At 44.4% G+C, this 22,545-nt stretch overlaps 2 protein-coding genes across 3 annotated transcripts; both read right to left on the bottom strand.

Annotated features, from left to right (window-relative positions):
* Positions 1-1,643: 1,643 nt before the first annotated feature.
* Positions 1,644-13,831, bottom strand: LOC308409848 (uncharacterized protein). Of its 2 annotated transcripts, none has more exons than XM_080902849.1 (6): positions 13,707-13,831; positions 9,265-9,606; positions 9,090-9,194; positions 6,249-6,575; positions 3,915-4,244; positions 1,644-2,238 (listed from the first exon to the last, which is right to left on the bottom strand). In XM_080902849.1, exons 1-6 carry the CDS (start codon positions 13,735-13,737, stop codon positions 2,147-2,149), a joined length of 1,227 nt encoding a protein of 408 aa, XP_080758975.1. In that variant the 5' UTR covers positions 13,738-13,831; the 3' UTR covers positions 1,644-2,146. The 2 variants fall into 2 exon arrangements, with proteins under 2 accessions (XP_080758975.1, XP_080758976.1); XM_080902850.1 differs by having other exon boundaries at positions 3,915-4,184.
* A 2,584-nt stretch (positions 13,832-16,415) lies between these two features.
* LOC308410067 (heat shock 70 kDa protein 12A-like) lies at positions 16,416-19,775 on the bottom strand. Its single transcript, XM_080903155.1, has 4 exons — positions 19,370-19,775; positions 18,667-18,891; positions 18,424-18,595; positions 16,416-18,322 (listed from the first exon to the last, which is right to left on the bottom strand). Exons 1-3 carry the CDS (start codon positions 19,646-19,648, stop codon positions 18,569-18,571), a joined length of 531 nt encoding a protein of 176 aa, XP_080759281.1. The 5' UTR covers positions 19,649-19,775; the 3' UTR covers positions 16,416-18,322; positions 18,424-18,568.
* Between the last annotated feature and the right edge of the window lie 2,770 nt (positions 19,776-22,545).

The raw sequence follows: 22,545 nt of genomic DNA, 5'->3' as shown, positions 1-22,545 counted from the left end.
CTTGAACATCAATCAGCGTGATGAGAACTATTGAAAACAAAAGACAGAATCTTTGGAAAAAATTTATCTGAGGAGAATTAATTTATTTTAGTCTGACCCCAGTCCCATCCGCTAACATGGAGGAGGCGGGGTTTATGACCTATACTGCAGCCAGACACCAGGGGGCGATAGAGACGTTTTGACTTCGCGTCCTCCATGTTTTCTACAGTCGATGCTGTGTCCCAATAGACTATAGCTGTGTCCCAAAACGTCGGCTGCATCCTCCGGAGTTCGCATTTGAAGGAGTCGACGAAGGCTGTCCCAATTCGTCGACTCCTTCAAATGCGGCCTACAAATGCGTCCTTCATTTCCCCGAATTTGAAGGATGGGTCGGGTGTGTCCTTGTCGATATTTTTCCCCCCGCGCCTCAGAGCAAAAGAGAAAAGGGATTCAAATTTTATATTTCTCAGTATCTGTAAACAGCGGTCCCTCGTTTATCATCTCAAACCAGGAAGTTAGCATTTTCTCGTGCACAGGGTCTATTAAGAGACCGCACGCTAGAAGTACGCATTTTAAGTGCGATTACGTCACCGCCACGCGACGATGGCTGTCCCAATCGAAGTGTACTTCAAATGCATACTCCAAATGTGCCATCGATTTCCCCAAATATCAAGCGTGGTCCGGTGCATGCTTCGTGGTCCCATATATCCCACAATTCATAGCGCGGCGGTGGGTGTGGATAATTTTGCCGCAAAATACAGCAGAAGGGAGCGGCCGAAGAGTGAACTGTCAAAAGTAAGTACTGAAGATTATGTCACTTATTCATGTGCGAATGTTTAATAACGAAGAACATTAAACATTGCTGTTGGCCACATGTCGGGAAGGTTATGTGACATTAGTGATGTTTGTACTTTCAGCGTTAACTTGGTTTTAAAGCCTTTACTTTAAAGTATACGCCGTTCAATAGTCGACCTTAATCTTACAGAGATGTGATGATTTTGTGGATAATTAAAGTCAGTCATATATCCACAAACACAACAAGCTGAAAGTCAGTGATGCTGCTCGGTTTGCAGTCCTGAACATCACGGCACAAGCAGGATCCACTGCACTGTTAATGTGAGCTGTGTTATATTGCTGCCTCTGCTCGGTGGTGTCGAGCCAAACGGACTTTAACGTGTGTTTGAACGAGCTGACGGTTCACTCGTTAAGCTGAAAGAAAGATGCTTTAATCACAGCAGTCACACATGTGTCCACTGCACCATCTGGAACTCTTCTTGTTTACACTCGTAATAACACAAACACTAAATCCTGCTTCTCTGGTGCTGTTGTGTAGCAGTGTGTACACCTGAGACTGTCACCTGTCTGTCTGTCCTGCACTCTCTCTCTGTTTCTTTCTCTCTGATTGTGGAATAAAAGTATGAACATGTGTTTATAAGTTACACTTGTGTTTGAATCCTGCAGCTTATCACACATTTGATTTCCATGTGTGACGACTGCAAGTGTCCAGAGTGAGGACAGACTGAGGGACCCACTGCTGCACATCATCTGTGAGGCTTTGCAGCCCTGATGATCCACCAGGACAAACTCAGCAGTGTGTGAGGAAGAGGAGGAGGAAGAGGAGGACAGGGACAGGTGCTGCTAGGGCGAGACAGACGTCTCTCACGGAGTCCTTTAGTGCTGCAGGCAGGCAAGGTGTTCAAATAGCGCACAACTTCTGGTTTTTATTTCAATGTGATAATTGCACAGTTTGCATGAGCATTTAATCTAAGCACTGTGAACAAAACATAGAATAGATCATTAACAGCACGCTGATGCAGAGCTTCTGCCCACAGTGCTTAACACACTTCAAGAAGGTTCCTGGTTTGAATCCCAGCTGGTTCTGTCTGTGTGGAGTTTGAATTAGATAAAGTATGAACGTACAGGAGGTCAGATGTGTAAGAACATGTCACCAGTTCTCTAGTACTTGAAATGGTACCACTAGTATCTCCATACAGGCGTCTTGAAGCTGAATCACCAACAAAGACTTTTGTAGGAAATATTAAATAAATTTCAGTTCAACAAATTTTCCCTGTGTCATTTTTCATTATCACACCTGTTTCACTTAAACATTATATCAGTAATATGAGATTCTCCAGAAAACCAGACTTTTCTTCCTCTTCAGGTCTGATCAGTCAGCAGGCTGTGACTGCAAGGCCATTTCTTCTTCACTCATCCACAGATGTTTCTCCAAGCCAGCTGGGTGGGTCAGTGGCTCAGAGGCTGCAGGATGGAGGAACAAAAGAATCATTAGAATTTGAAACAACCAGAGACGAGACAGAAGGAGGCTGTCACCAAGTCTTCAGTCAGAGTCCAGAATTTATCAGGACAGAAACAGATCATCTGCAGAGGCTTATTGAAGAGTTTCAGTCAGGTTTCAGAGCTCATCACAGCACAGAAACAGCTTTAGTGAAGGTTACAAATGATCTTCTTATGGCCTCTGACAGTGGACTCATCTCTGTGCTTGTCCTGCTAGACCTCAGTGCAGCATTCGATACTGTCGACCATAATATCCTATTAGAGCGATTAGAACATGCTGTAGGTATTACAGGTACTGCGCTGCAGTGGTTTGTATCATATCAGCTCTGTTCTGGGATGGACTAGGACGGTTGAGGCAGTGCCATGTGAGGACGCTGGTTTGTGAGCTCTGCACTCGAACCCTTGTATTTACCATATTACTCTTCAAAAATGACGTGATATTACTTCACATACGAGAGCAAAAACATATTAGAAAACAACCATCCCGGTCTATGGACAACATGCCCGAAAAAATTCAAGCCAACAAGATGGAGCAGGACATGAGGGCCTCTCAAGCAACTGCTGGCCCAGCTAGCCTAGCATGCCCAAATGCCACGGAGACAACTGTGGACGAGCAGCAGGCAATCCTGAAGGAGCTGCAATTAATGAAGCAAGAATTGCTGGAGAAAATAGATGAAAAGGCTGCAGAGACCCAAACGGAGCTGCGTAACATCACTGACAGGCTCAATAAAAGACGGGATAAGGTTGAAAGCCACACATCTGAGTTGGAAAAGGGAGTCACTGCTAATTCCGACTCTATTGCAGCTATGCAATCCAACATGAAGAAAGGGTTACCAGCGTGATCCAGTGTGATAAAAGAGCTTGCCCTGCTAAAGGCCCTGTGCGAGGATTTGGAGGCTAGGTCACGGCGCTGCAACGTCCGCGTTATGGGGGTAAAGGAGGGACGAGAGCAGGGAACACACCCATCTGAATATGTGTCGGAAATGCTGAAAAAAGGCTCTTGCTCCGGAAAAAAAGCCAACTCTGGATAGGGTGCACCGGACCCCCCGCACCAAGCCAACTCAAGATGACCAGCCATCGAGGGCATTTGTAGTGAAATGTCATTACCTCAGAGAAAAGGAACTACTTCTCAGGAAGGCAGCCGAGGCTGGGGTGATAACAACTGCAGACGGTGAGTCTGCCGTACTGCCGGACTTCAACCAAGCTGTGAGTAAACAGCGTGCCGCCTATACCGAGGTGAGGAATCTACTTCACAGTTGCAATGGAGTCCGCTATGGGCTGAGGTATCCAGCGACGCTGAGGATTACTACCGCGGATGGACAAGAAATTAAGAAGTTCTGAAGAAGTTAACGAGCGCTTGATATATGTCTGGGCCAGGACTCGCTCACACCTGTGACTGTTCTGATTTTGTATTATGTAAATAAAACTGAACTGAATGGACTCTGTTGGATGCTTTGGAGACATCTCACTGTGGCTCCACTATATTTCTACGTGCAACCAGAAGTAGACAAAACTGCATTTGCTTTATTGAAGAAGACATCAAAAAGATCATTAAAGTTGTGAATCTGGTGTTTTTAACTCTATAAAGTTACTAAAACATGCAGGTGGAAAGGTGAGCTGATGTCTACCTTCATACTGACCTCCGACTTTGAGCAGCACGGTCTTCTCTCTCCAGATGTTCCTGCTGTCAACTCTGCAGTGGTATCTTCCCATGTCGCTGACTGTTGGATGTTTAAGGGTCAGGCTGAGGTTTCCTGTCTCCAGCAGCTTTTTGCTCGTCTCTGTTCGGCCTCTGTACTCCTCGTCCTGTTTGTCAGGCTGATCTGATTTGTTCTGATACACGTGGACCATCACCATTGGTTCAGGGTCATCTCGCCACCACTTCACTCTGATGTCATCGGGGAGGTCACCTGTGGATTTGAAGGGCAGCTGGATTGACTCCTCCCCATCTTTCACCTCCATCTGACAGACTGAGGACAATGCAGCATGAAATCAGGCATGAAGAGCAAAGGCAGTTTAACAGCAAACACACCAGTTTAAAAACAACACAGTAAAACTGTCACTGTCAGGGTGCTGGGCCATTGAGTTTATTTAGTATTTTTATGTTTCTGAGATCATTTGTAATCCCTGATTAATGTTCTCTTTCTGTTAGGTTCCATTCATGCCGTTGTCTTCATCTGTGTGTCTCACTCTCCAGGTCTTAGTCATGTCCTTGTGTCTTGTCTCCCTTTTCTGTTCCCATGTTCGCCTCCTTGTGTTTCATCCTTTCTCCTCTGTCTGTCATCTGCATCCATGTGTTTCTCCCCAGCCCGTCATGTGTCTTTGGTCGTGTCCAAATTCATGGGCTGCATCCTCCTGAGGACCCGGCCTTCGTGGTCTACGTGGGCCGGGTCCTCAGAAGGTCGGGTAGGCTGGAAGTAAACGGCTGTGAAATTGGACGGTCTAGTTCTGATTAGCGTCACCGCTGTCTCGGTGGAGTTTAATAAACTCGGCCGTTTGATCCTTGCTATCTAAAATATAACCAGACACTGGTGTAAATTCTCGACTGTCTCATACTTCTGTTTAATCAGTTTTCTGTTTGACGTTTAGTCAGCTGTGTAAAAACCAAGGAGGAACCCACCCGGGGGATTAATAAAGTTTTATTTTATCTAATCTAATAACTTTAATCTCAGCCAAACCGATTTACTCACGAACAAACAAAACACTGAAAAAAGCCCAACAATAACATTTTTAGGTTGTCTAAGTGACTTATATATTACGTTTAACCCGAGTAGCGAAAGTCCGCGGTGATCTGAAAATGATGTGCCGGGAGTTGTGCCGTTCTCGGCCGCATCAGTGACCCTCGAGCTCCCGGCTAGCTGTCGAGCTGGTGGGTAGCAGACGTCTCCGAAAACGTCGAAGCACTTTTGCAAATATGGGATATCTTGATAAACTGAGCAGATATTTGATGTTTACACAGCTACTTTCTCGCCTGAAAATATGTTAAAAGTTTATTTTGTGACCCAGAAAGATTAGTAAGAGTAATTTTAAAACTTAGTAGCGGCCGCCATTGTTGGAAACTGGGATATGGTAGGCCACGAAGGACACACCCATCCTTTGAATTCGGGGAAAAGGAGGACGCATTTGTCGGCCACATTTAAAGGAGTCGATGAATTGGGACAGCCTTCGGCGCGTCGCTGTGACGTAATCGGTCTACAAATGCGGCCTCAGGAGGATGCAGCCCATGAATTTGGACACGACCTTAGTCTGCATCTTAGTGTGTTTCCTGTTTTATTTTGACAGTCTCTCGTCCCGTGTTCAGTGTGTTTGGTTTCGCTTCCCTGTCTCGTCATGTCTGTCCGTCCCATGTGTTTCCACTTCCCTCATCAGCCTTCTGTGTATATACTATCTCTGCTTTTCCTTTGTCCCTCGTTAGTTTGTCTGTTTTTCTCCAATCATGTTCCTCGGCTGTTGTTTCCAATCATGTTCCACCAATAAACAGCTCGCTTTTCATTAGAAGTTAGTTTTCCCTCCCTGCACCTGCTTTTAGGTCCTCACCACTCACCGCTCCACACGATCTGCACATGTAGATGGTGGTAGTCACAGATATCCAGGGTACTCCTCACTAATTAATCCACAATGTGCGATTTCATTATCACAGCATAAAGAGTTCTTCCTGATGTATTTAAACAGCATCAGACAGCAGCAGCATCCATGACAGACAGTCTGGAGCAGCAGCAGTCGTGAAGTGACTCGTGTTTATCACATGTATGAGGTTAACGGTGTTTGGACCTGATCACAAAGGAACAGCTGATTATTTAATAGTGAGTAAATTTGAGGTGTGTGGATGTTTACTGCAGGCCTGATAATGATACTCATGCACATAACTCACATCATTTCCTGTGCTGCTAACACTATCAGGATGTGTCACTCATCCTCTGAAGCTGGTGTTTACACTGATGCTGACAGGCTTTGGTATCGTGTACAGTCCTGACCTTTGACATGGAGCTGTACTTGTTTCTTCATCAGGATGTTTCCCTCCCTGCTGCGGGCGGTGCAGGTGTAGGTGTCTGTGTCTGAATCTGTGGGATATTTCAGGGTCAGACTGAGGTCTCCAGCCTTCAGCGGGCGTTTCTTCATCTCTGTCCGCTGTCTGTAAAACCAGTGCTGCTTGTCGTGCTGGTCGGAGGAGTTCTCAAACAGGTGGATTGTCTTGTCTTTACTGTTGCTCCACTCCACTTTAGCATCTTCAGGCAGGTGAGTTATAGTTTTGCATGGCAGTTGGACAGCATTCACCTCTGCATCCACCTCCACCTGGTACACTGACAGAAAAGCAAACCACAGAATCAGCTTTGCAGGCAGCAGATGGCATCATGAGCCCCCATCAATCAGCTCTATAGTCTTCAAAGGCTTTACCCCTGAACTCATGCACAGGATGTCAAAGCTGCTGGTTCCTCATAGCCACACAGCAGTGCCATGATAAACCAGGTAACAGCAGTCACATATAGAAGCTTTCAAAATACCCCAAGTATTACATTTAAAAGCACTGGGTGGACATCATTGTACTGGGAGTTAAGGGGCCAATTTTAAAACTAACCTACACCAAGGTGGTTTTTAGCGCCAATGCTAAGCAGCAAGTGAAAACTAATAGAAATGATGTTTGTTTGTTAACATTTTTACTGCTACCACACCTTTAATGATTAAGACAAAAAGCCCTGCGACAGGCTGGAGATCTGTCCAGGTGAACCCCGCCTCTCACCCTGCAGTATAGGCAGAACAGGCTGAACGGGCCCCTTTGCAGTTTTCACATCAACCAGACCCTTTGGTTGGCATCAACAAGCTTCAGGCATGATTCTGGCTGACCCTCTTTTTATGCTACCTGGGTGTTAAAGCATTGTTTTGGTTTTTGGACTTTGGACCCTGTTTATTATTGTAGTAACCTACGTCTCTTAGTCTTTATCTGATGTTGTTTCGTTTTCCTGTGGCTGGTCTCTGTCTGTTTCCTGTTTTATTGTGATAGTGTCGTGTCCCATGTACGTTATGTTTAGTTTTGCTTCCCTGTTTCATTATGGTAAACGGTAAATTGCACTTTTTGGTGATGGCTACATTGTAGCCACAGCCGCCCTGGGGCGCACTGAGTCACATTCATTCCAGTTGTGTGTTCGCCTGTTACCCAGCCTCTCCTTATCTTGCATGTATTTCTGTCTTCTGCAGCTTTCAGCTCTGTCTCAGTTGTTCAGGATTCTGAACTCTTCACGTTTCTGTTTTTTGTTGAGCGTCAGCACACGATCAGTGTCGTGGTCTGGTAGGTTCTGCTGGGCTGTTTTTCTTGTTTGTTTTCTTTCCCTTTTTCTAACTCGCTCTCTTTACAATCATTATCAGGTGGAGCTGCTGAGCTGGCATGAAGCTTTGGGTGGAGGTTTCCTGACAGTTCCTTCTTTCCCTCCTGCACCTGTTCCTGATCACAGTTAAGTGAGCAGGTATTATTGAGTGGTGCTGCAGCTCTCTCCTAGTTCATCTTTGCTGCATTGTTGACAGTCAGGTCCCTCATCTTTCTGTTTGACCGTAGTCACTGGCTCTTACTTTACATTTCTGTTTTCCTGCAGTATCCTGTTTGAACCTTCTGTAGAAGTTTGCTCAAGTCTCGACCCTTTTGTGGACTTTGAACTCTGCTGAAATCTGCAAAGGAACTCATTCACCTACCAGCCATCAGCCAGCTCCAACCTGGCATCCCTGAACAACTGCTTGTTGGACTAGTAACCCTCCCAAGTTCTCATTCGACTTTCCAACATAACTCCTACACTCTGCATCATGCTCCAGTCATCTTGAGACCTTTATTAACATTCGATCTCTTCTCTGGCAGAGCCACCTTTTCCCCAGCAGCTGCTTTCTCGCTCCTCTCCACGGTTGCCTTGTCCCAGTGGTTCCCAAACTTTTCTGTTAGCCCCCCTTTGTTTTACAAGAAAAATCTTACATGAGATGAATTTCTACAGTGACAGAGACAAAATGTACTGTTAATCTGACTATCTTCAGGTTTTACACGCTTACATACACACACACAGTTACTGTCTCTCCATTTACAAAGGCAGAGGCGTCACGCTGTGATTATTTTACTGTAGTTGTTTTTTTTCCTGTGTAATAATATTCAACATTGCATCAATACATTTTTTTAAAAATGCCTCTCTGTGCAAAATGGGTTCAAAAACATAAACAGCTGTGGGATCCTGTTTGTCTGTGATTTGAACCGGGGGAACAAACTGTGTCAGGATCAGCCTGATGTTATTTGTATCCCGCTGTAACTTTACTGTATAAAGAGCAAACATCTCCAACATGTCAGGAGTAGTTAGTCATTACAACAAGTGTTTGTGAACTAAAGATCAAGAATGTGGGATCCTTGTCCATGATTTGAAGAGCCCAGCGCTGCTCCTGACACAGGGAAAACCAATCCTGCAGGGAGACCTACCTCAGCACCTGTGCAGGTGAAGCCAAAGGGCAGATTTGCTTCACCATATTTTCTAGTCTTTGGCTCAGAATGAAGTTGGTTTGGAAACTTATTCAGCGACGCTTCATCTCCTGCTTTGCGTTTGTGTGGCCTGTAAAAACCTGTCCATTATGCCAGCAGTGTCCAAGCGTTTTTTTTTTCCTTTCATACCGTGCGCCCCCTGCGATGGCTCTATACCCCCACTAGGGGGCGGGCCCCACACTTATCCTTCACCTTCAGTAACACATTTAAACCTGCCAACAACAACCTGAGTCCACTCCTTGAATTCGATTTGAATCACACTATGACAGTTGGAGAATTTTTACCATCATCCTGGATGGTGATAGAGACTCACCTGACATTAGATAGAGACGGAAATAAAATAAGAGACCCCCAGAAACAATGACAGTGGTGAGAACCAGGAGAACCAGCAGAACCTTAGACCAAGCTGGGAATCGTTCTGTGGAGAAACAGAAAGAACGTCATGACGTCTGACCTCTGACCTGTATCTATAGAGGATTGTTTCTGACCTTTGACCTGTAGCTGTATGTTATTCAGTGTCAGGTCTTGTGTCCCATCACTGATGGTGCAGGTGTAGTTGCCGCTGTCAGTGAGCCGGGGCTTTCTCAGAGTGAGGCTGTAGTCTCCAGTATCCAGGGCATCAGGCCTCATCGACGTCCGCCCGCTGTAATGCTGGTTTTGGCCTTGGAGGTCATCTTCTTCTTTTCTCTGGTGGACAGTTTTGGGATTGAGGTCAAAGCGGCTCCAGATCACTGTGGGATCGTCCTCGGGTATGATACCAAAGTACTGGCAGGGCAGCACGACAGCCTCCACCTCCTCGTATACCTCCAACACTGCAGCACCCTGGGAAACTGCACACCAACACAAATCAATCACATGATGTAGGTTTCTGTCAGTGTGCCCCAGCTGTGGCTGCAACTCAAATTTCAAATTCAAATTTTATTTGTCACGTACACAGTCATACACAGTACGATATGCAGTGAAATGCTTGGACAACTGCTCGTGACCTAAAGAGAACAAAAAAGGAAAAGGCTATGAATAAGATAGGAAATAAATATGAAAAATTAAAAAGGGTAAATTTAACTAGGAAGGAATAAAATATAAATTAAGGTTAAAAATGAAATAACTGTACAACACAAATTAGAATGAAGGGTAAATTTAACTGGGAAGAATAAGATAAAATATATAAATTAAAGTTGAAAATAAAATAACTGTACAACAAAATACACAATATAGAACTATATAAGAATGTATGAAGAAATATAAATAAATATATACACAATAACAGCAGCTGTACAAGTATTAACTGGAAATGAAGAATATAGTGACCAGTGTTGTGCAAAACCAAAGTCCAGAAAGTCCAGTGTGTGTGTAAGAACCATATGTGTGGGTCAGTACTGTGTGGTGGTGTGATTGAGAGACCGTATCGCCTGCGGGAAGAAGCTCCTCCTCAGTCTCTCTGTGTTGGTCTTCAGGGAGCGGAATCGCTTTCCTGACCTCAACAGAGAGAACAGTCTGTTGTTGGGATGGCTGAGGTCCTTCACCATCTTCCTGGCCTTGGTCCAGCACCGCCTGCTGTAGACTGAGTGCAGGTCAGGGAGCTCGGAGCGGATGGTGCGCTCAGCTGACCGCACAACCCTCTGTAGAGCTCGTCTGTCCTGCATGGTGCTGTTCCCGAACCAGGTTAAGATGTTTCCCGCCAGGATGCTCTCTATGGTGCAGGAGTAAAAGTTCCTGAGCACCTTGGAGGGCAGTTGGAAGTCTCTCAAGCGTCTGAGGTGGTAGAGACGCTGTCGGGCCTTTTTCACCACGGTGTTGATGTGACAGGACCATGACAGGTCCTGCGTGATGTGAACTCCGAGGTATTTGAAGCTGTCCACTCTCTCCACTGGGCACTCGTTGATGACGGGGGTCTGGTAGTTCCTCTCCTGCTTAGTGCTGAAGTCCACTATCAGCTCCTTTGTCTTACTGACGTTTAGAAGGAGGTTGTTCCTCTGGCACCAGTTCTCCAGATTCCTAATCTCCTTCAGGTAGGCCCACCACGACGGTGTCGTCAGCAAACTTGATGATGGTGGTGGAGCTGGTAGTGGCCACACAGTCATATGTGTACAAAGAGTACAGCGGGGGCTCAGAACACACCCCTGGGGGGCTCCAGTGCTGAGAGTGGTGGAGGCTGAGACATGTCCGCCCATCCTTACTGCCTGTGGTCTGCCAGTTAGGAAGTTGGAGATCCACTGACACATAGATGAGCTGAGTCCCAGATGCTCCAGCTTGGTGGTGAGTGTGGAGGGAATTATGGTGTTAAATGCAGAGCTGTAGTCTATGAAGAGCATTTTAACATAATTCCCCCTTCTAGTGTCCAAGTGAGTGAGTGATGTGTGGAGGAGATGAGAGATGGCATCGTCTGTGGAACATACATAAGTCACTCATAAATAAATAGTTGGAAAAGAAACATGTGTAGTTGTAGCAGCAAACAGTGTGTTAAGTGGATGCGTTGTACAGGGAGATGGCCACAGGCAGGAATGATTTCCTGTGTCGTTCAGTGGTGCTTTTCGGTAATCTCAGTCTCTCACTGAACGAGCTCCTGTGACTGACCAACATGTCATGGAGTGGGTGGGAGGTGTTATCCAACATTGTCTTTATCTTGGACAGCATCCGCCTCTCCGACACCACCTTGAGGGAGTCCAGCTCCATCCCCACAACATTGCTGGCCTTACGGATCAGTTTATTAAGTCTGTTGGCATCTGCGACCCTCAGCCTGCTCCCCCAGCATGCAACAGCATAGAGGATCGCACTGGCCACCACAGACTCATAGAAAATCCTCAGCATTTTCTGGCAGATGTTGAAGGACCTCAGTCGCCTCAAAAAATAGAGACGACTCTGGCCCTTCCTGTAAAGTGCTGTGGTGTTTTTAGCCCAGTCCAGTTTATTGTCAATGTGTACTCCAAGGTATTTATAGTCCTCCACAATGTCAACACTGACCCCCTGGATTGAAACAGGGGTCAAGTGTTTCCTGGTCTTCCTGAAGTCCACGATCAGTTCCTTGGTCTTTGCCACGTTGAGCTGCAGATGATTCTGCTCACACCACGTGACAAAGGAGTCGACCACAGCCCGGTACTCTGTCTCATCATCCCTGCTGATGCATCCAACCACCGCAGAGTCATCAGAAAACTTCTGAAGATGGCAGGTCTCTGTGCAGTGGCTGAAGTCTGTGGTGTAGAGGGTGAAGAGGAAGGGGGAGAGGACAGTCCCCTGTGGTGCCCCTGTGTGCGCAGTCTCTTAGGATACGACCTGGGATGCCATCTGGTCCTGCTGCTTTCCTGGTGTTCACTCTCTTGAAGGCTCTCCTTACTTCATGCTCGGAGATGACGAGCACGTTTCCGGTGCTGGCAGTATCTTCCTGTCTGCAGCCGTTAGCACCGCTAGCACTAGCATTGTTGGAGTCCTTAGCTGCAGCCTCGAAGCGAGCATAGAAAGCGAGCAACTGTAGCTGCCTCCACCAGTGTGTGAATATGAGAGTGACTAAATAGTGGGATTGTAAAGCGCTTTACAATGTTGGTCCATCACAGTTCACCTGAGAAACTACAAAACACCCACAGTGATGTTTGGAGGTGACAACGTGATAGCGTGTGGCTGTTTTTCAGAACATGGCACTGACCATTTCATATCATTGAAGGAAGGATGAATGGACAAATGTTCTGAGACATTCTTGATAAAAATCTGCTGCATTCTACCAGGATGATAAAGATGAAACAAGGGTGGAGTTTCGGTAAGAGGATGATCCCAAACACAGCAGAGGAAACATTCAGCTGGTTTCAGAGAAAGTTTTAAAGCTGCTGGAACGGCCCAGCCAGTCGCCTGACCCAACTCTTGGACGCTGGTCACTTTGGGTTATTGGCCCCCTCGACACATCCACAGAACCTTCAGACTGTTTGTGTGGGAGATTGGGTCAAAATCACACCTGAGCAACGCATGTGACGACTTTCTCCATGCAGGAGGTGTCATGAAGCTGAAACACAGACCAAGGCTTTTGTATGAAGTATTAAATTCATTCAAGTATGTGTGAGCGATACTTTTCCCCGTGTCATTTCTTATTATCACACATAACTTTTATCTATGGACATCTATGGTTTGATTTCTTTGAATGTAGACTGGATGGACTGTTACCAACATCTGGAGAGAATTTCATGTCAACTGCACCTTTATATATATATTTACTTAGAAAATTGGTGGCATATTCAATACTTTTACCTGCTGTAGTTCATCATTGCCTCAGTCGTTCAAACAAGGTAACTGTTGCCGTGTCACTAATCAGGGGGAAACCTGATTAGTGTCCGGCAGGTGAGCTGGACAGGTTTATACAGCTAAATATCATCAACATAAAATTATAGGAAATGATAAATGGACTGATTCTTTTGTACTGCTTTTCTACTGCGACACTCAAAGTCATCATCAGGTCTCATTACTTCATCCACACGAGCATGTTTTTGTACATGTGAGTACTTTCTATCATTCACATCCTGATAAACAGTGTAATGAAGGCATTGGGGAAACTTGGGGTTTCCTGGACATCTTGCCCAAAGATCCTGGCATGGAGGGCAGCCAGGGGTCGGACCCCACTGAGGTCAACCAGAATGAGTACAGAGCAACATCTTACATCAGTAGCCATGCTGTTAATACTGTCAAAAATACCCTTCTCCTTACAATTCGTGAGATTATTGATGTCTATAAATGGTTTCCATATTTGTATTGACATTTTTGTTTATAACTCTTCAAAATAAAGCCTGAAACAGTTACAGCAGCATTATTTTAATATGTTGAGTCCTCTTTGTTACAAAAGTGCAACAGTGTGTGAAAAATGAGTGAAGAATTTGAGGATCATAAATATTTAAAAAGCAAGGACTAAAGTAATGACATCTGACTGAGGTCAGGTGGAGGGAGGACAGCTTACCCTGCAGCAGGATCACAAACACAGCAAACATTTTCGTCTTCCTCAGCTTCTTACTGAGCTCACTCTTCTAAAGCACGTCGACAGCAGGAGCTCACGGACGTTTCTCTGGATGAACCTGCTCAAACTCATGTAGTTTCACTTTGAACTGTTTCCAGTGAAGCAGCAGCTGGAATGCAAAGAAACCAGCTGAGCAGCTTTGTTCACTCCTCTGAGAAATACCTGCTGAATAACACAAGTGATGTTTCATTGATCTTCTCTGCACTAGACTGAATCATTAGTAACACAGAGGTGTGGAGTACGTCTCTGTGCTCAGGTAGTCTTAGTTCATGTATGGTTATGGCTATAACTCTGGTGTTTGAGGTACAGTATACTGAAGTATGTTCAGACAAACTGTCGTGATGAGCTGTGCGGCTGGACCCAAGTGCAGGACTCCGAGGCAAAACATTAACTTAAGACGGCAGCTTCATCTGCTGGCAACACAAACTTGAACTAAGATAGTTTAACTAGACCGGGATTCACACACAACTAACGTGGACGCAACAACTGGCAGAGACAAAACACAGGGCTTAGATACATGCGGAGGTGATTAGGGAATGAGAAACAGGAGGAGAGCACAGCTGGGACTCATCTGACATGACAAGACAAAGGGGAGGCAAAACTCAACACACCGACATAGACACAGACTTTCAAAGTAAAACAGGAAACAGATGCAGACTTGACTACAAGTTTACAGTTAACAGAGAACAAAGGGACACTGGCACAAGACATGCTAAGGAACTAAGGAGCTGGGAATACTAGAGACGGAAATCAAAACCAAGAGGATCAAAACACATCATGAAATCAAGGATAACAAATACAAACAGAAAAACACTGAGTCCACAGACCGTGACACAAACACTCCATGACAGGGAAGGGATCGTCTAAAGCAGGGGTGGGCAACTCCAGGCCTCGAGTGCCGGTGTCCTGCAGGTTTTAGATCGCACCCTGGGTTAACACACCTGAATCAAATGGTTAGTTCATTACCAGGCCTCTGGAGACCTTCAGGAAATGCTGAGGAGTCATTTAGCCCTTTAAATCAGCTGTGATGGATCATGGACACATCTAAAACCTGCAGGACACCGGCACTCGAGGCCTGGAGTTGCCTACCCCTGGTCTAAAGAAAGGAGATGGTGATGTGAAGAATAGATCTAAGTACGTTACACTGTGATTGGATCAGGTCGCACACAGTCATTCAAACACACCTCTGTGTGTGTTATTAATGAGTCAGAGAATCTGGATTAATACACTGAGTCTAGTACAGTGAAGATCAATGACACGTGTGCTGCAAGCAGGTGAAATACAGTTACTGGTGTTTTTATTAGAAGAATCAAGGAAGAATTCAAGCCGACACATTTTGTCCTTATTTCATTTTTATCTTTATTTGGTCCACATTTTCTACATGTTGTATATTAATAAATAAACAACATGTATTGTCCTCATATGATGGATTACACGACGGTCTTTTCCTGTTTCATATGTTCGGCTATGTCCTCTCTATTTTTGGTAATTCCAAACAAACCCAAACAAAACAGGCATTAAGAGGCTCTAATGTCTGTGTCTAAATCTCACGGCCCACATAATAACATGAAGAAATATTTTTAAAAAATTATTGTTCAAAAAATGATTTACTATGAAGGCAACAGGCAGAGTTACAGGCATCGCCCTAAAGCATGCAGCCTGATGGGCAGTGTAGTCCGTGCTGCTGGGAGGATGGACCCGTGATGTGTCTGTGAGCGAGGAGGGAGAGAAAGGAAAAGTAGGAGCTGTCACCGAGCAGGAACAGGAGCTGGAAGCATGTAAATATAATAATAACCACTGCAGCCAAACAGAGAGCCTGACGAGCCCAGCTGTAAGTAAGCTGTTAAGACTCGACTGTACGCTGTGTTCCTGTTTTCCTCTGAAACAATAAGTTCTGTTGGAGCCTTTCAACGTCTCTCTCTGTCTCTCGCTAGCAAAGTTGACCCACACAACAAAGTAAAGCTAGTTTTCAGCTACGAGCCGACACGAACCCGACGTACCAGCCAGAGGTCCCTTTGCTACGGTTCAGAGCCGCGGACCTGTTTTATATACGCGAGGAATAGTTTCTATATGAGATCGAAGCAAAACGTGCAGCCTTACCTAATGTCCACCTACTGTTACTCATTTATATCAAGATTTAAACATGTGGCTGGTGTTGGTGTGGAGAGTAACCTTCAGTAATAGTAATAAATCACACAGCAATAGGACATTCATGTAGTTGTAAACAGCATGATAATATATGAAGTAATCCAAAGTATTCAGAATAGTTACTCTCATTGCCTGCCACACAGCTGTACCATGACACCAATAACAGTCATTTCCATATAAAATGATAAAACAAAACAAACCCCCACAAAGGTTTGATCATCAGAAAATATCTGTCCATCCATAAAAGTTATCCAAAGTAGGGTGATGGGTTTGTAGCGTAAACCTATTCGCTGGAACGTTAAGGACAATTTGCTACACAGCAAAAAGCAAGACACAAGTCACCAAAGTTCTTTGGGTCACTCATGCACGAGGGAGGCCTGCTTGGAGCCAAGTGTTGTTCCACCCACTTGACCTCCGTCAGGCTCTCAGCCAGGTTCCCCATAGCACTCCTTTTATTGTGGTTACATGAATATGCATAGGGTCTGACAGGGAATTTCTAAGAATCACCCCACAATTCTTCAGCTGAGACACCCGAGTTAGAAAACACAAACACTGCAGTTGTCTTTACTCGTGAGGACGGTCACAGAGCGCTCGTACTCACAGGAGACACTCACGGACTCGCGCTCTGTCACTGTCTGCGTTCTTTATTTATACAAGCTTGTGTGTGTACAAAGATAACAAAGTTATTCTAAGAACTCAGAGCTGAGCTTCCTCTTTTCTAAATCTGTATGTTCTTAGAAAAGAGGAAGCTGTTAGTTGTTAATAAGTTTATCACACAAGAGTTAAAGTCAAAAGTCACGTAGACATTTGCTTAGTGATCAATAAAAAAACACATTTCATGAAGCTGATCACACTATGTACAATTTTCTTTTGACAGGGTCATTACCATATAACATCTTACATAGGTATACATGTGAACAAAGAATACCTTGTCTGTGTGTGTGTGTGTGTGTGTGGGGGGGGGTCAGTGTGTGACCTTATAAAGACTTCCCTAAACCTGCTGGTCTGGAAGTCCAGCAGTTCATCTAAACAAAAGGTACTTAGCCTAAAATTGACATAGCTACGTTTATCCTACCATAAAACAATAAAACAAGGTAGACCTCTCCCATGCTCCCAGGATGTGGGTGTGAATGCCAGAGCACACAAAGCCTTTGCAGACTGCTAAAAATCACACATCCTATCACTACACAATCGATTATACACCTCTAAGCAGATATATTTAAATATTTCCCAATACAAATGACAATAATAAAATCTAACCCCATCATAGGGTGATGGGATAGGCTGCAGTTACTGGATGAGAGGCAGGGTTGTTGGTCCATAGCAGGACGAACACAGAGACACAAGCTGCTGGCTTCTCAGTGTTTGTACAAATCTTCATGATCTGGTCATGAAGTCAATCATGGCTGATTCTTTAGACCCATAAACTAACCCTGTGCCTGTGACCGTTATCTCAGTGGAGCCAAATGTGATGTTCAGTTTGACTTCATGCTTCCTGCCTCGTGTAGTGGGCATTCTAACAATGAGTAAACCGACTTCCTCCACTCCCTCTTCATCCACATACAGAGGATTTCTTCTTTGTGTGCGATAAAACCTGATTCTTACATGTGTGTGATATTCTTTAGCTTCCAGAACATTAAAGATGAGCTCTCTGGTTTCATCCCAGGCAACATCTTCACCTTCCTCCACAAGTTTCCTGAAAATATCTCCACAAAACTCCTCCCCTTGGACTACAGATTTCTTTTCTTTCTTATGTTTGGACGGATCAAACTTCTCTGAATCTGCAAACCCGTACGTAAAGGCAGATTTTCGAGATGCCACCACTGCTGGGTTTCTTCCAAACTCCACAGCTCCCTTCACGACCGCTTCCTGGGGCCTACAAGGACACAGGACTTTACACTGATCACCAAACTGATCAATAACATGTTGCCGTAGAATCTGGCTTTCAGCGTAGCCCCCCACTAACAGAATGTACTCGACGTTTAGATCTTTATTCAGGATTTCTCTGAGACTGTCAGTGATGCCCTTCAGACTCTCAGCAAAGAAAGACCTCAGTCTCTCTTTGGAGATTTTGATGGATCCTCCATCCCAGGAAGCACCTCGCACTGATTCAAAGAACTTTTCTATTTTCTGTCTTTCCTGAGCCAGTGTTCCCAGAGTAAATGGACATGACATCTGAATATCATCATCTCCCTGTTTGAAATACATAAAATCATACATTATCCTTTGAACCTCACTGGAAAAGTTTTGTTCATATTCATCCCAGACACCATGACTGAAGATTTCTCTGAGGAACTCTTTGAATTTCCTGTCCACACTTTGTCCCCCCAAATCATTTCCTGAGGCCTTGTGCAGCTCCTTCAGGGCTCCTCCATCCAGGACTTCATGAACTGTGATGTCGATGGTTCCACCTGAAACACACAGGAAGTGATGAAAGCTGACTTCCTGCAGCAGCAGACAGATGTTTCCAGCGTGTCTGTGGATGAATGTTTGTGAGTGTCACATAGAGTACCTCCACAGTCCACCACTATGAACTGTGTTCCTGGACACTGATCCAGTGATCGTCCATCATGGTTCTGAATGATGAAGCCATCAGCTGGCAGCTTCTTACACCAGGCTGAGGCTGCCTCTGGTTCCAGTGCGATGATCAGGTGGTGTTAAGTTCTTTCTGTAACGAGTCCTGCCTGCAAGTGAAAGAAAACTGAATCCTCTGAACATTTCAGGATCTCAGAGCTCTCTTAATAAATGATGTTACCTGAGTCGCAGCTTCTCTCATGAACTGCTTTGCTGAAGGATCCCAGATGGCAGGTACAGTCAGCACCCAGGTGAAGTCAGAGGCTATGAACATCCTCCCTGATGTGCTCTCTGTGATGGTTCTCAGAGCGTCGTCCTTCAGGTATCTCAGAGCTTCTGTGAACACCTTCAAGGCCTTCATTGACCTCCAGTTTGCAGCTTTAATCTCCACATCTCTGCTGAGTTTCTGTAGATGATGTGGATACACACAGTTATCAGTTTAGTGTTACTAACCTTAAACCTTTGTGGACTAATGTCAGGTCGCAAACACATAGATGTTTATCTGATGTCCCACAGAGCAGACAGGCTTCATTAGTTCAAAGTGTGAGACGCTCGTTAAAGATATTCATGAGTCTGTTTGTTCCTGTGGTTCATTAAGTTTCGTCTCCACTGATGTTTGTATGACTAACACAACCTATAATAACCTTCATGGTGTCGCTGCAGGCTGAATTCAAACATTAACACATCTGTGAGTCTTTTTCTTGCTGCACTAACAAAACGTTTAATGCAGCTTTCTAACATTTATCTGTGTTTTCAGCTCAGACGGTCTCTGTGTGGACTGAATGGACTCTTCAGTGGAGTTTGTATAACAGACATGTTCAACCGTCTCATTCACATGAGTGTCATCTTTAGCAGAATATTAAGGTTCAGTGATTTTTACTTACTTTTCCATAGAGCGCCATCTTGAAGTTTTCAAAGAAGTAGCTTTTCCTTGCTTCTTGTCCTCGCATCCTGATATAATCTGTTTTAGCTTCATAACCAAACTTGATAAATTCTTTGTCTTCATTGAACAGAATGCAGGTTGGAGTCTTTGGAGTGTGCAGTCCAAACTCTCTACCCCACCTCCTCATCTGGGGATCTATTTCTGCCCGTTGGGGTGTCAAACTGAAGGCATATCCACTGTATGCAGTGCCAAAGTCTATGGCTATGATATAGTCATGCATTGTAAAAACTGGTCCAACAAGTCAAGAAGAGGAAAACAGTCAGAATGAGCAACAGCGACTGTGGGTTTACTGTTTTTCTTCCTGTAAGCCCCGCCCCCTGTTCTTGTTTCACTTTGTTTTTCTTCACTCATTTCTTTCAAGTTTGTCTTTGTATAAAACGTCAAACGATCGAATGTGTAAAACTGACATTTCTTATTATTTGTTGTGAAAATTCATACGAGAGCATCGGAGATGTTTGGAAGTGAAATCTCTTCATCCTTCAGTGTCTTCAATGGTGCATTTGTGGTTTCACTGTGCTGTCCATGATTCACAACAAACAATATTTAGTGCCAAAGCAGGACCAAAATACACAGGTGGAGGGCTCATAGTGACAAAAGCTCGACTTACAGACTCAGCTGATATAAAATGTGTAAAGTAATGAAAAACAAAGCTACTGCACTCTGACCATGTTTGTCTGAACTGAAACAGGCTGTGAACTGAAACTTGGCAAAGAGAACAACGTTTAACGAGAAAGTGCTCAGAGAATCTAACCTCAATCTAAAGGCTCTGACGTTTACATCAAGATATTAGATTCAGTCGTGTAGAAAGTTTTATTTGTAAAAATATGGCTGTGAATGACTCTGAATTAGTTTATGATAAATAACACACTATTGGCAAAAAACAGTGAAAGAATTCAGATCAGAAGTTTTAGTTCAACATAAAGGTGACGACCTTTGACCTTCAGGTTTTATTTACTTGCGTCAGAGAAAACATCATGTGCTCTTCATGCAGCTGAAGCTGTGCAGGTCTGAGATCAGCAGCTTTCTGAAACCCCAAACCGAGGTCCTGTTTCTGCCCCTGAGTGTAACGAGCAGCAGGTGGATGAGGATCTATATACTCGAGTACCTGGGCTGGCTGAGCTTTTGACTTTGACCTTCATTGATAGCATCGTTAGAACTTTCTTTCCTTGAGCTCTTTAAACAGAATTTCTTTAATACAACATTATTGCCTGGGTACCTGGGTCGTTGACCCGGTGTTTCCAGTTTTGTTACTGTTTAGTTTACCATGTATATTTCCTGCTTTATCCGGTCTTTAAGTCTGACGTCATTAGCCGTGCCTGGGCCCAAACTCCGCTTCAGGTCCCAAAGTCAAACGAACACTGCAGCATCACTGAGAGTTACAAACTGTCTAAATTCTTTCATCTGTAATAAAATGATCAGCTGCTTTACCAGGTGTAACAGTTAAGTTTAACATCCATAAAAACAGAATTTATTTATTAAATTTAACAGAGTTAGAAATTAGCAGGAGGTTAGCTCGCTAGCTTCCACCTAAACATGATATGCCAGGTTCTGACTGAGAATGTAACGGAGCGAAGGGGATGTTTTTTTCCACAGTGTTTTTAAAGGAGGGAAACCTTCCTCCAAACGGACAGAGCAGTGGAGCCGCCAAGGGAAAGCACACGAATTAAAAACTGTATAATTAAAATATAATTTATTATATTTAAATAGTTAAAAATATAAAATGAATTAAAACAACCCTGGCCAGGGGACAACACAGTAAAAATCAATAAAACACAACATTAAAAGTCCAGTGGCGTCTGCCACGGTAAAAGAGTCACGAAGAATTAAAAATCCAGTGAAGCGGTGCAGAAACGGTGCAGAAGGGAATCCCGGCGGCGTCCTCGCCTTCCTCTCCTCGTTCTGCACCCCGGTGTGCTAAAGAAAGGGAGGCAGCGGCAGTCACTACTCTTTTAGGCAGCTTTCATTCATTAAAGGGGACAAGTCAAAAGTAGTGATGTGCGGATCGATACTGAAAGATCGATTCCTCCGATACCAGTCATTTATGTTCTAGAATCAATTCTCACATTAAAATATCGATATTTTAGTAATTTAGGGTAAATTTGTAGGTTATCATTAACAGGAACAGAGTGCAAATAAACTATATCATTTGGATTGTCAACATTGGAAGGAACTACTTAGTCTTCCACCTGTCATAGTCATGTGTCCAGCCCATTGTTGTGCGCACTCACAACAATGGCTGAGCATAAATGGAGTCATGTGCAGACGTATTTTACTTCCACAAACGGTTGAGACTTAGTTTGCAATACATGTGGCAAGAAAGGGAGGTGTTGTGGCAACACTACTAACCTCATCAAGCACTTCAGAGTAAATCAGATCACAGAATATGACGAGCGTATGTTGAGGCAAACTGAAGAGGAGAGGGACAGGTGCTGCTAGGGCGAGACAGACGTCTCTCCTTTAGTCCTTTAGTGCTGCAGGCAGGCAGCGTGTTCAAATAGCCACAACTTCAGGTTTTTTATTTCTATATGATGAATTCTGCATTATTAAGCGATAAGAACAAGTAATATGATGTCCTGTAATCATGATGATGCTATAATTTGAGATACAATAACTGAAATACGTTTTTGTACAAAGTATGAGTATCGGATCAGTATCGTCGATACCACCCTGAATTTTACTTGGTATTGGATCGGAAAGGAAATCAGTGGTATCGCACATCACTAGTCAAAAGACTTACCCCGGGTGGGCAGAGCTCTCAACTCTGCCAGCCGTTTCTTTGTAACCGCCAATCGGCACCGGCCCACCCCGCCGCCTCTAATTTCCCGCAGACGCGTAATCTGGCCTCCTGTTGCTGCAGCAGTTGGACAGCTCGCTCCACATCCCTGCTCGTTGGCGCTGTATCTTCCTCCCACCTTAACGCTAAGCTCCACCAGTCTTATGTGTCACTGAGCACTCTCTGTAAATTACCACTCCCTCCTTTCCTCTCAGGTGTGTCAAATTAGTAAAAACGGGAAAAGGGCGGAGTCTCTCCAGGACAAATTGACAGATGCAACCAAAACATGCAGTATAAAAAATAAATAAGCACACTTCACATTAAAACACAGCAAAGCAAAACAA

Source organism: Rhamphochromis sp. 'chilingali' (assembly GCF_963969265.1).
Source record: "Rhamphochromis sp. 'chilingali' genome assembly, chromosome: 14".
In the NCBI taxonomy this organism is placed as follows: Eukaryota; Metazoa; Chordata; class Actinopteri; order Cichliformes; family Cichlidae; genus Rhamphochromis; species Rhamphochromis sp. 'chilingali'.
This window is presented reverse-complemented; position numbering and strand designations above follow the sequence as displayed.